This window comes from Gymnodraco acuticeps, unplaced genomic scaffold (genome assembly GCF_902827175.1).
Source record: "Gymnodraco acuticeps unplaced genomic scaffold, fGymAcu1.1, whole genome shotgun sequence".
NCBI lineage: Eukaryota > Metazoa > Chordata > Actinopteri > Perciformes > Bathydraconidae > Gymnodraco > Gymnodraco acuticeps.
This window is the reverse complement of record NW_022992308.1, coordinates 2,050,631-2,064,866: the sequence shown is the minus strand read 5'-3', so window position 1 is coordinate 2,064,866 and position 14,236 is coordinate 2,050,631. Positions and strand designations below refer to the sequence as shown.

At 42.2% G+C, this 14,236-nt stretch overlaps 1 protein-coding gene across 1 annotated transcript; it reads left to right on the top strand.

Annotated features, from left to right (window-relative positions):
• Positions 1 to 615: 615 nt before the first annotated feature.
• Positions 616 to 12,766, top strand: LOC117541075 (aurora kinase B-like). The gene is made up of 9 exons (XM_034208153.1): positions 616 to 683; positions 7,358 to 7,396; positions 7,586 to 7,667; positions 7,748 to 7,793; positions 7,910 to 8,098; positions 9,380 to 9,518; positions 9,731 to 9,879; positions 9,997 to 10,171; positions 12,197 to 12,766. The coding sequence occupies exons 1-9, from the start codon at positions 678 to 680 to the stop codon at positions 12,368 to 12,370; spliced, it is 999 nt and encodes a 332-aa protein (XP_034064044.1). The 5' UTR covers positions 616 to 677; the 3' UTR covers positions 12,371 to 12,766.
• Positions 12,767 to 14,236: the final 1,470 nt, after the last annotated feature.

Below are 14,236 nucleotides of genomic sequence, written 5' to 3'. Positions count from 1 at the left end.
TTATTGCACATATTACAGATACTGAGACAACGAAATGCAGTTTAGCTTCTAACCAGGTGCAACAAGCAGTAAAGGGAAAAGTAATGTACACACTCTACAGAATAAAATATAGAATGAATTGAATGATGAATAAACAGTGAGGGGTATGAATACACTAGATATACACAGCAGCCTGAGAGCAGTATGAACAGTGTGTATGAATATGCTAAGATATATAAAGTATGAAAACGGTAAGCAGTGCAAGTATAGTATAAAATATATAGATATTAATTTCATGATGATAAACATTGTGGAACAATGATGAAAAATGGGAATGGATGTGGCGACGTAAAACTGACACAAAACAACAACAAACTTTTGCCAGCCAATTGGAGAGTTTCATCACCAGCACGTGGTAAAAACCACCAATGAGCGCTCAGCTCGAGATACCAGCGAGCCGTTTCCCATCAAGCATTTCGCTTCCGCAGCCCGTGGAGAGCAACTGCGCCAACTCGCCTCGCCTCGCTCTCAAGGCTGCGGGCGTCTTTGTCCCGCGAAATTTCAAAGTCTCATGTGGGCGGGCCTCCAGAGCAAATCGGACAAAAATGACTAACCATCATGCAACGCACTAGCAAGACGTTGATCGCAACTGCGCAGGTCTCCTTACTAAAACGTGTATACGTTCATCCTTCTCTACAATGCAGGTAAATCTATTTTTTAAATCTTTGATAGAGAAATAAAACCGTGTACTAGATTAAGCTAACAAAAGATTCGCAATACGCGCCAATTCTGAATGGTGTAAAAGGGATCAGGGTTTTTGCTAAATAAGTTAGCTTAAGCTAATTTAGCATTACACCATGTTATATTCTGTTAAACGCCGTATATAAGGTACGTAGATATTATTTACAATAGCAACTGTGGTTTAATCCAAATTAACCGGATTAGTAGGTTACATAGTCCCTGCATTACACCCAACCTGTAACCGGTCTGGTTTGACGCCACATGTGATCTCTGCGTTGTGTTATGTTGTGTAAATGAGAACGACTTCTTTCTTGCCAACCAGGATTTATTCTCTGTGCAAAACAGAATATAATAATTAAAGCAGGAAATGGCTTCATCAGCTTTCTAACTCTTCTCCTCAGTGGGGACCAATAACAATGGCCTACTGGACCTTTCTCATTTTGAAAAAAACAAACTTCTACGTTATAATTTAAACGTAGCCTACATACGGAATCCACAGGAAACACCTGTAGCTATTAAATTCAGGGTTGCCAACTCTCACGCATCTGGCGTGTGACACACGCTTTCACTCTCAATCTCACGCTCTCACGCTGCCCAAACTATTCTCACGCCAAAACAAGAATACCGAAGACTAGAAACGGTTTTGAAAACTGTTGTCACGCAGTGATCGTCTTCCCAATAGAACCTCTTTGATAATGTCTTCTGGCCAATCAGAATCAAGATAACGGCGTGGTGGTGTTGTTGCAGGAAGTCCCGACGGAGAATACTTTTGCTGTAGTACATCTCTATCGATACAACATTACGTGTTGATAGAAATCAACATGTAATGAAATAAGACCCCACGGTTTGATGATTGATAGGTGTGTGGGCTGTTCATTTTGACACACAGAACAATGGGGGCTATCCACCCTTAACCACAATGTAAAGTAACTCACACAGCCTCTTCCCTGTTCTCTCTGTGAGGAGCAGCAGGTTCAGCTTTCAGAACAAAGTAACACTAAAATGGCATTCATTTTTTTTTTTAAATATGTCGTGTAATAATAGATTTATTTATTTCTCTTCTCAAGAGAGTACCAGAATGTGTATTTTATGTTAGTATTTCAAAAAATCTCCTGGGGGAGAATCCCCCCAGACCCCCCTTCAGGGGTTGGGTTTTCAGCATGTCAACTCTTTCACCTGTGGGGAAATTGCAGGATTGGCTCCAGGTCGCCCTTTTTTATTTACTACAAGACAAATGTGCCTTTTTATTTCATACAGTTCAATTTGGATTGAGACAGGGAAATAATCTAAACCTCACGCGTGGCGTTTCACTGTCAAGGGGAGTGTGTAATTACATTGCAAATACTGACTTGAGCCCCACCACTGTATGGGTTAGCCCTACCATAGACCCCGGCCACACGAGGACGAAAACGGCTAAACGCATAGGATTAACGCAAACGCAATCGCAAACAAGCTTCCGTCCACACGCAATAGTTATCCGGATAGTGTCTGCCCACACGAGACCGCTCCGTTTAGCTCCAACCGCTGGAGAAGCTGCAGTACATATGCAGGAGCCTGTACGTGGCGCGGTAACTTCCTCCACAAAAGCAGCGAAGAAGCATGGTTGTCATGGTTGCCCTTCTGTTTATTCTCCGCGGTGGGGGCCGAGGGAACCGGGCAGAGTTTTTCGCCAGTCAACGTGTATTAAAGTTGAAATCTTCCGACAAAATTATAAAAGTGCCGGTCAAAGGTCTTCTTTGTTATTTATTGAGCTTTAAAACAAATGAATAATGACTCTATATAATATAATAATATAAATACACGGAGCCTCTCTTTTTCCTCCCTCTCTTCGGACAGCGCCAGTGTCTGTTTCATGCAGCAGCTGATCCAGTAATGAGTGACCCGGCCGACAGTAAAAATAAACATATTTATAACTAGTTTAGCTAGTTTGAGAGGTGTCTCCGTCCTGTCAGATTAGACTTCACTCGCGTTTATGTCCATATCGAGAGAAAGATAAATAATCTGAATTCAGTGTGCAGTTTACTTTGACGCGGGGGTGAGCAGCAGAGGTGGGGAGAGGCGGGGCTATTGCGCAATCATTATCAGAAAATGATCGCTGAAGCTGCAGTACATATCCACAAAAGCAGCGAGTACGATCCCCCCCGGATGTGTAAGTCTGCTGTAGATGTTGCACAAAGAACTGTAGCATGGTCAGTAGCGTCCGGAGCACGATAGCAACTCTGCGATCCGCCATTGTTGTTGTTGTTGGTGGTGGCGAAACACATCAGCAATGGCGCGGGGTACGCGGAGGTGAGCAGCAGAGGCGGGGCTATTGCGCAATCATTATCAGAAAATGATCGTATAGGGCGCACACACGGAGCTGTTTGACCCCCCAGAGCGTTGCGTATGCCGTTCTATCCACCTTGGGACCCGTTATCGTTTCCTCAGCCGTATGCGGTCGTCCTCGTGTGGCCGAATGGTCTATATGACACTAAACAGTAACGCAAACGGCCGTTTTTGTCCTCGTGTGGCCGCAGCCATAGATTACCCAACACAAATACTGCCGACCCGTATTGCGCATGCGCCGATCTAAGATCCAGTAGAAATGATAAAAAGTAAAAGTCTGCTGCTTATTGTTCTACTAGGCCAAAATAGAGTCAACGAGTATGAGAGTGTGTTAATTAATATATTTGGCAGTTTGGAGTAAGTCTGTAGATTTGTTTGTGTGTGTGTGTGTGTTTCATGTATAGGCCTCTCACGATAATTAATTTTGTTGGATAGATTTTCCCGGAAATTATTGCGATAAACGATAATATTGTCGGCACCGCTGTATGACCATTTTAGACCACTGACATAATGATAATATATCATAATAATTCAAGTACATCCTTTCAAACTGCTAGTCACATCCTCATGTAAATGGCAATTTATCAAGTTCATTTTTATTTATTGTACGATAAGTCAATTAATTGGCCTATGCACACAATAAAACAGTGGAAACAAACATGTGTTTGACTTTCATTAGTGAATGAATACGACTTTATAGTCTGTGTCCAATATTGTGTATTTGTACAGTATATATTGTATATATATCCTAAGGTCCCGCTACTGACACGATAGCAGTCATTTCGTGCGCTATGTGTAATCAAACCCATGATACCAAAATCTCACTCCAGCCAGGTACCCAAAGTTGGCAACCCTGATTAAATAATGCATGCAGTGACTAGGAATATGGCAATCATCTGGCATTAGAATACATTTGACAAAAAATGCGCCTTTGTTATCCTTATACAACGTAGTAAAACCGTGCATCAATATCAAACAGCAGATATTCTCCAACGTGTTGCTGAAAATGAACACTATAATCAGGGCTGCACATAACTGGTGCGCATGCGCACCTCCGCCAAAAAAAGAGCACCGGTGTCAGTACCAGATATGTTCGGGCTACCAGATATGTTCGGGTGTATTTCCGTCGCATCCGTCATCCGTCATATTCGTCATATTTTACGGCAACTCAAGAGGGCCATCACGGTCAAATTCCGAACATTTAAACATAGCCGACACTTCATTCTTTACTTTGTCCGTTATTATATGTAGAAGATTATACTTTTTCTCCGTCATGTTGTTTCCTTGGCAACAACTTCAAACAGGCATAGCCTACACTTCATTCTTTACTTTGTCCTTTATTATATGTAGAAGATATTAATTTTTTCTCCGTCATGTTGTTTCCATAGCAACAACTTCAAACAATAACAACTAACCGCTAGCCGCAAAGCTAGCTTCACAGCCACTGCTCCGTTTTCCGAGACTTTGCACATGTTTTTCACATGCTAGGAGTACTTCCACTAGCTTCGTCTTGATCTGTAGATGTGATTTGATGTGTCGTGTGTCCCCCAACTCCTCTCCAAAGTTCAGATATTTAATAAAATACTCAGGGGAGTTTCCTGAATTTTCATGCCCAAAGCCAAGCACTAGGCCCTGGGTAAATTAAGAGGCTGATCTCGGGTACTTTTGTCCACTTTCCCTGGTGGTCGAAACTCAAGCCAGACATCCCTGGAATCGTCTCAGAGAGTAGATGATCAGTGGGGCCTTGTTTTTACTGAATGATGTGTTTTTTTATGGGGAATTCAAATATGAGCTTATTTTTAGGATTTTCGGAGACTTTGCACACGTTTTCACAAACATTTTCATGCTAGGAGTATGGGAGTACTTCCATTCGCTTCGCCTTGATCTGTAGATGTGATTTGATGTGTCGTGTGTCTCCCAACTCCTCTCCAAAGTTCAGATACTATATACAAATACTAAAAGGTAAATAAAACATTAAACATGACAAAATAACAACCTGAAATATATGTATTCTATCTACACATTTCGTAATTATCTAATCTAGTGGCCTTATAAAAGTGTTGGCTAAAGTAACGCAGAATATATATTTTTTTTAATTGTAAATAATTAGAAACATTATTTATGTGCACAAGTACATGGGACCCCACCATAGCACCCCACACATAACAAGCTGTCCCGAGTTCCTCCGGCTGCAGTTCCGCAGACAGCCGGTGTGTGGCAGCAGAGCGCTGGGAGCAGAGGGAGGTGAGTATATGACGGATATGACGGATGACGGATGCGACGGAAATACACCCGAACATATCTGGTAGCCCGAACATATCTGGTACTGACACCGGGGCTGCTTCTCAGGTCGATTACATTAAATCCTTGCTTCCCTCACTTGCGTCGTTTCCCTGCGTTTAGTCCCTCCCACCAGGGAAGCATGGAGGGACGCAAGGAAACCACGAGAAGCAGGGAAATGAGTTTTAAGAGCAATGGGACGCCCTTTCCTCCGGAGCGTCATGTGAAGCGACGTCCGTTAGTGATGACGCTGCACAGCTGTTCGTCTGGCAGCAGCCAGCTCTGTACCCGTTATTTCCACAAACACCCCCGCCTCTGTTAGTGCACATTTACTGACGTAAACATTAGTATCATCTGTTGTAGATCCAAATACATGAAATAAAATAAGAACTAATTCTCAAAAAAGATAAACGCCATTCTTAAAATGTATTTAAACGAACAATAGTTTGATTAATATTGATTAGCGTGCACAATAGAAATAAAATAATTGAGAGAAGAAAAAGAGATATGTTATCGATCAAAACCCAGTTAGATTAACATTCATTGGATTGCACACTTTGTTTGTTTGGATATGTAGCAAATTCACATTTTAAATAGCACTTAATGACTGACTGAATGGAAATGACAATAAATGAAAATGTAAAACGAAAAAAGCGATCATGAAAATGTTTCCAAAAAATGAATTAAATGATTTTTGACCACTTTGTTGTTCAGATATATCACATATTTGTAACTAAATGATACATGACTTGAAACAAAACACGGTATAAACTGAGAAGTGACTCCCGTGAGGTTCATGTATTTTCTTCACTCTGCTCTCATGTCAAGAAGCATCAGATCAGTGCATGCGCTGCATCGTCCAATCAGTGAGCGATACACAGTAAGGGGGCGGGGTGAGTATCTGAGGATTTCATCGGAGGATGGTCTGGTGGTTCCTCGGTTATCGCTCCTCCATGATCGCTCCTCGCTCCTCGATCCTCGGTCCTCCGGCAGAAATAAGAGCCATGGGACGGTACTCAAGATGGCGCAGGCAAATCAACTTCCGGTGAGACCGAGGAGCGAGGAAATGAAAATAGTCGACCTGAGAAGCAGCCTGGGTCTTTTGAAAAAAGGCGCATTTGCGTACCAACATTAAGAGAGGAGAGAGGAGAGAGAGAGGAGATAGAGAGGAGAAAGATATTTGCGAGTTGCATATGAACTCAGGGCCGGCCCGTCGCACTGGGGTTATAGATGTTCGCCTAGGGCGCCAGATCTGTGGAGGCGCTGCGCTGGCAGCTCTGGGAGGGAAACACATTTTTTTGACCGTTGGGGCTCATCCTAATTGTCGGCCTTGATGTAACAACATTCATAATTAAGTAAATGTAACACCCTTTTCATCCCGGTTACACGTTTCATTTGCCCTGTACGATGGGCGCTGTAAGTGATGAAAATGGGGGATGTTGGCTTATCTGGCGCCCGCAGCTCACAGCCAAAATGCGAGTGAGCGAGGGAGGGTGCACCGGTTCTGGCGCAGTTGTTATTAGAATCTGGTGCTAGCTGCTCTAACGGATATAAGAAGATGTTTCTACAATGATGTGGAGCGGAGAACTGCGCACAGCAGCTGAGGCCCTCTGGGCGGGGCCCCCTGCGCAAGGCGGGGTCCCATGCAGCCTGCGTGTTTGGCCTGTAGGGAGGGGCGGCCCTGTGTGCACCCCTGACTATAATACAAAAAACACACAATCCACTGCAGTAGTACAGATTGTCTGACTCTGAACTGTATATCCAACTGTACAGTGTACACATCTTTTAATTTGAGCACAAAACAGTTTGTGATCAAATAAGGTTCACTATTAAGTACGACGTGGGCAAATAGTTAAAAACGGACATTTAAAAATTAAATTGCACCGTTAAAAATAATCTGTTTCCAATTCGGAGTCTTGCAGCATATAGGTTTGAACTTTCACCTCAGTTTAGAGTCTGAATGACAAGAACATATGCATTAAGTTCAATTGTATGGTAAATTAATGTGATTGCTGTATTTATTTCTTTACAGAATAAGGAAAATGATGAGCCCAGGGGTTTCACACGACCGGTAAGATGTCAAACAAAAATATATACATATATATTTCCAGCTGGGATCAAGCAATATTTAATAAATTGAACTACAACTGACCATTTATCATGCCAATATTGGTATCAAAATAGATCAGAAACTATTATTGGCTGGAACAACATTTTAACAATGGGTTTCTTATTATTTGTGTTTGCTTCTGTATAACAGTTCGCACCCCCAAGCATGGTGGCAGGCCCACAGCACGTTCAGGTGAAACCACGAGCAGAGATGGACAAAAATGCCATCACAGGTAACATTACCCGCCTCTTCTATAAATAACATTTAAAAACCATAAGACATTTTCCAGTTTTAATTGTATTATCATTTCAGGCCCAGGGCGACAGTGTGTTGGCTCATCCTCCAGTGCAGTCGCAAAGTACGTATAACCCTTAAAAACATCACGGTTTTGTTGCCAGTTGTGTTTTTTGTAATGCTTTCCCAAATCAAAGTGGTTAAAATGAGTATAAATATCCATCTTTTTACTTTCATAAGGAAAATGTCCATCAATGACTTTGACATCGGTCGACCTCTGGGGAAAGGCAAATTTGGAAATGTCTACCTTGCGAGGGTGAAGTCGTTGCAGGCCGTCGTGGCACTGAAGGTGTTGTTCAAGTCACAGATGGAGAAGGAAGGCGTGGAGCATCAACTCAGGAGGGAGATTGAGATCCAGTCACATCTTAAGTGAGTATCCTAAAAAACATTTTGATAAATGACAAGGAATTACGCCTCTCAGTATAACTTCCTTGTAGGTTATTTGCTACTATCTACCAATGGTTACAGGAACATCACAAAATGCTCAGGAAATTATTTGTAGGTTAGATGTGCTTAAAGCTTTGTGATTGCTAATAAAGTGGATTATAGTGTCACATTTTTCATTTAATTTCAAACCTTTATTTACCCAGGTATATCCATTGAGATCATTGATCTCTTTTTCAAGGGAGACCTGCTCAAGTAGGTTCCACATGAAACATAAACCGAACAACAAAAAGGACATCATACAGTATCATTACAGGGTTTACAATTTACAATAACTATCCACATGAGCAGGTACCAACAGCTTCCGATTGAGTAGCATCCAACCGAGCTTTAAAAACATTTAGTGGCACCAGATTGCTCAGTTCCCATTTAATTTGCAGACTGTTCCAAGACAGAGGAGCTGCGCATGTAAAAGCTATCTTCCCTAAGACAGTCCTAGCAGTTGGCACATTTAATAAAACCACAGCATTCGATCTCAGGCAGTAGCCACTTGCAATTCGCCGTGAGATCAGGGAGCAGATGTAGGATGGAAGTTTCCCTAACATGGCTTTATATATAAAAATTTACCAGTGACTGAGCCTCCGTACAGTTAGTGAAAGCAAACCAGCCCTTGCATACAGTGATGGGTTAATGCTTTACAGTTTGTCACAAATCTCAGTGCACTGTGATACGCAGCATCTAACTTGACCAGGCAATTGGCAGGTGCATTCATATACATCAAATCACCATATTCCAGCACAGGTAAAAAGGTCACAGTGACTAGCCTTTTCCTGGCCTCAAGCGAGAAACAGGACTTGTTTCTGAAAAAGAAACCTAGCCTAACCCTCAGCTTTTTCAGCAGGTTATTGACATGAAGTTTAAAAGTAAGACGATCATCAAGCCAGATACCAAGGTATTTGTAACAGGTAACCACTTCAAGTTTTATTCCTTGCGTAGTTACAATATCTAAAACAGGCTCTGGTGTCTTTTTAGCTTTTGAAAAGAGCATTACCTTGGTTTTATCAACATTTTAAAAGAAGCTTTAGTTCAGAGAGCTGAGTCTGAATAATGTTAAAAACTGCTTGCAATTCAACAACAGCCTCATAACATAAAATAAAACAGGATGTTTGTATCTTCTACCACAAACATGCTGACCTGAAATGTATTAATTTGTTTTCAAAACAAAGACTAACAGTTTCCTCAAAACACCCTCTGTTTTCTCCTCAGGCACCCCAACATTTTGCGCTTCTACAATTATTTCTATGATCAGACCAGGGTGTTCTTGGTGCTTGAGTATGCCCCACGTGGTGAAATGTACAAGGAGCTACAGAGATGTGGAACATTTGATGACCAGCGCACTGCAACAGTAAGACATGATGTTGCTTCTTAAAGGCATTTTATTTGCGCTGTTATTGTTTAGTCAGTGAACCTAGTTTTGGAATTCTTAATTCCTTCAATCCTTGCTGTGCCCTGTGTTCAAAGAGAAGTTTGACTGATCTACAATTTAGTTTTTGTTATCTTGAAAAATAAGTATTCTTTAAAGTCTTGTCTATTAAGTTAACCTCTTTACATTTTTAGTACATGGAGGAGATATCGGACGCACTGTTGTATTGCCATGAAAGGAAAGTGATTCATCGTGATATCAAGCCAGAGAATCTGCTTCTGGGCTTTCGTGGAGAGCTGAAAATTGCCGATTTTGGATGGTCCGTCCATGCACCTTCTCTAAGGTGAGGATCCAGTATAAAGTTCTACTGTGTTTTATCAGAGCTGTCTCAATACTGATGAGTCACACGATGCTTGTTGCTGTTTTTCTTAGCTCACTTCTTGTTTTAAAATCCCTCCAGGCGTCGTACAATTTGCGGGACTCTGGACTACCTCCCTCCAGAGATGATTGAGGGTCACACTCACAGTGAGAAGGTGGACCTGTGGTGCGTCGGGGTCCTCTGCTACGAATGCTTGGTCGGGAACCCACCTTTTGAAACTGACAGCCAAGCAGAAACATACACAAGAATTAAGAAGGTTGGTGTTGGACAAATATGAATGTTGAGTAATCTTTTCTATAGGAACGTTTGAGAGAAACATCTGGCAGAAAGGTATTTAACCATTTGTAAATTAACTTTAAGATTGTCCCTCTATATCGGGGGGTCAAACTCAAATACACAGTGGGCCAACATTTAAAAATGGGTACTAGTCGAGGGCCGAACTTGGTTCAATGTTTATTGCAAAACTTATTGAAATGACTTATTGCACATATTAAACCTGGAACTAACAAAGCTTAAATGATTGCCTATAAAAACAACATTAAACATTAAATAATCAGTTGCATTAATTTCTTATGGCTCTATCTGCAGCTTTTTCGGAGTCATTTCTTATGATTACATTTTTCCACAGGCCAACAACAGCTTCAAAAAAACGATTTCCCTCAAAGAAAAAACTAGGGATACTCCGATCGAGATCGGCCGATACTCACTCTCTAAACATGCCGATCGCATGACGTAAAATACGTGACACTTTTCTCTGTGTGCGGCAAAACAAGCTCGCCAAAATGGCTTCACCAGTCTGGAAGTATTTTAAGGTGTCCGAAAAAGACAGTAAAATAGCGGAATGCAACGTGTGTGTGAAGCAGAAATCCTGCAGCTCCGCCCGCCGGACCGGTGAGCGGAGCGAAACACACAAGAGTTGAACCTAACACACTTAGCTATTTGATCTACCTGTGGAACTAGCTAAACTAGTTATACGTATATTTTAGGGCTGTCAAGCAAAAAAAAATGAATGGCACTAATTATTTTAACGCGATTTAACGCATGTGTATTTTTTTTCCTCGGCCGCCCCGTAGTTTCAGAGCGCATCGAGTTTAAAATACCATCTACAAGCTGATGCTGACAGCCCCGCTCCTGCCGCCCGCTTGTGGCAGACCACACCGACTGGCTGTTGGGAGGACCGGGAGGGTGTGTGTATGTGTGGCCCGAGCGAGCGAGAGAGAGACCTTACGTGCATTGTTGTTGTTAGCATCTGGTGCTAGCTAGCTGCGCTAACGGATATGGAGCTGTTTAAATGAAAACAGAGGAGCGACATTTCGCCACAACTGCGCCGAGCACTTGACTTTATGCAGGAAGCCAGACAGTGGGACATTGTACGAGAAGTCAGCACACTCGGCACGGATAGTGCGCAACATGATTGCAGCGTCCAGGCAGCTCCCGTTCGAGCATATGCCTTGAGTTGCACATAGCTCCAATGATCCATCACACACACACACACACGCGCGCACACACACACACCATTTGTATTGAATTATTGTATGAGAGAGGTTCCAGGTTGAATTGAGGCGAATATTTGTAATGTTCAGAGGTTGTTGTGTTTAATATTCATGAGAATATTTGTCATTGTTCAAATGATAATAAACATTAGCATAAAGCATATTTGTCCACTCATATGTTGATAAGAGTATTAAAAACTTGAAAAATATTCCTCTAAGGTACATTTAGAACAGATCAAAAATGTGCGATTAACTATGGACAATCATGCTATTAATCGCGATTAAATATTTTAATCGACTGACAGCCCTAGTATATTTATTCTTCACTGTCGGGTCACTCATTACTGGATCAGTGAGCTGCATGTGACGATACTGACGGGCTGTCAGGAGAGGAAAAGAGAGCGCTTCCACTCATTTCTCCCGTGTTATTATCCAAAGTGAATGTAAACTTGAATAATGTACATCATTTGAATGTAATAATTATGTTGGTGGTTGTTTCTGGAAGCTCCAGTGAATGAGCCCCATTAACTGAGTTGTAATCATCACTTTAAATGGAAGATTTAAAGTGATGTTTAAATCTTCTATTTAGGCCCCGCCCACCAACCAAACATGCCCTGTTGTCACAAGAAAAAAAGTGCAGAAGGAAACAACCATTGAAACTCAGTTTGCTGCTCTGTGATGCTAGTTCAAGCAGATACTTGGCATCTCATCTTGGGTGCAAGTTCATCAATGTTTGGGCTCAGGCTCTGAGCGGAGGAAATTATATAATGATATCCTACTGTTTGCAGGTGGATTTGAAGGTCCCCAAAAACATCTCAGACGGTGCACGGGACCTGATCTCCAAGCTGCTTCGCCACAACCCCGCCGATCGTTTCCCACTACAGAGTGTCATTGATCACACATGGGTGCGTGCCAACTCTCGCAGAGTCCTACCGCCCGTCTGCCCTGGGGACCAATCCTGAGCCCGCCTGCCTGCCTCCCACTGAGGGGTGTTTTATCTGTCCTCCACAAGAGACTGGGCCTTTAGGTGTCAATGGCATGGGCTTCAAACTGCCATCATATCAGCACATTGTATGATTGGTATTGGGATGGTTTACCCACTTTTTTTTCTTGTACAGTGTGATGTCCTTATCTATGTTTATCTCGGGGTGTTTTTATGGTCTTTTCCTTCTTGAACCTTTGTTTTCTTTATTTTAAATGTACACGGTTCTATTTTGACTTTCTGTATCAGTGTTGAAAGTACTACTGTTGGACTGATTGAAGCTGACTTTTCTCAATAGTTTGAGCGTTGTGCTGGATAGCATGTTTTATTTCCCCTCAAGCTATGCTTTTAAATTCTAATAAATATTCTAAAACAATGGGTTGACATTTAAGTAATTGATGATCTAAATGTTTTTGTCATTCTGCCAATCCCGACAGTTTGTCATAACAAATGTTATATTCTGCTTTTTAAACAGTTTTACAAAGTTGTTCATCCAACTAATTTTGGAAGTATTTTTTATTTTGTATCAACCTTATTTACATATATGAAGCAAAAAGAGTTTAGTTAAAAACAAAACTGACCATTGGTTGATGTATGAAGGTAGGATTTACTGCTGCAACAGGTTTTTCTAGTTCAACCTACCAAAACAGAACTTGGTGTAAGAGATTTGCTGAGATTCTGGCCCATTATAAGCCTATCCTGAAAAGCATTTTCATAAAGCTCCAAGAGTAAAACCTCTCGGTATAACTTCCTTGTAGGTAATTTGCTACCATCTACTGACTGTTACGGGAACACACAAATGCTCACAGAATAATGTGTAGGTGAGATTTCCTTAAAGATAAGATGGAAGAATTGTCTCAACTGTGAAAAGTAATTCATAACATTTAAATCATTGTTACGTAATTGCAACAATCTGATCATGTGGCATTTTTTTCAGATTTGCACTTGATCACATGGCTGCACGGTAGCGTGGCCGAGCGGTCTAATAATAATAGATTTAATTTGTTAGCGCTTTTACAGGTGCTCAAAGATGCTTTACAGATATAGAGAAGAGAAAAGGAATGAACAACAATAAATATATAGTTAAAGTCAAATAATACAAAAACAATCACACATTAAAAGCCAGATTGAAGAGGTGAGGTCAGTGCAGTCTCTGATGGGTTGTGGGAGTGAGTTCCAGAGGGAGGGGACAGCGATGTAGAAGGCTCTGTCCCCCAAGGTCCGGTGATTGGTGCGGGTGGGGATGGATAGGAGGTTGGCTTCTGTGATGAGCGGAGGCAGCGGGAAGGGGCGTGGTGGTGCAGCAGGTCTGTGAGGTAGGGGGGGTGGGCTGATTGTTGAGGGCTTTGTGAGTAATGAGGAGGACTTTGAAGTTGATTCTTTGACGCCAGTGGAGGTTCTGGAGGACGGGAGTGATGTGGTCTCGGGAGCGGGTGTGGGTGAGGAGGCGGGCAGCAGAGTTCTGGATATGTTGGAGTTTATTGAGGAGGTTGGATGGTATGCCGTAGAGAGGATGCTATTGCAGTAGTCGAGTCGTGAAGTGATGAATGCATGAATCAGGGTTTCAGCAGCAGAGGAGGGGAGTGATGGGTGGAGACGGGCAATGTTTTTGAGGTGGAAAAAGGCGGTCCTGGTGATGTGATTGATGTGGTTGTTGAATTTGAGCTGACTGTCGAAGATGACTCCGAGGTTGCGGATGTGAGGGGGGGAGATAGTGTGGCTGTCAATAGTGAAGTTGAAATTCTGGATGTCTTTGATACGGGATGGGGGGCCGATGATGATGTCTGATTTGGCACTGTTCAGTTGGAGACAGGGGCGGACTGGCCATTGGGAATACCGGGAGTTT

What these genes read in the sequence shown, in the direction of transcription:
- LOC117541075 (XM_034208153.1), top strand. An exon ending in TCCTCCAGTGCAGTCGCAAA is followed by an intron (nt 7,794 to 7,909) that starts GTACGTATAACC and finishes TACTTTCATAAG; the next exon opens with GAAAATGTCCATCAATGACT. An exon ending in CATACACAAGAATTAAGAAG is followed by an intron (nt 10,172 to 12,196) that starts GTTGGTGTTGGA and finishes TACTGTTTGCAG; the next exon opens with GTGGATTTGAAGGTCCCCAA.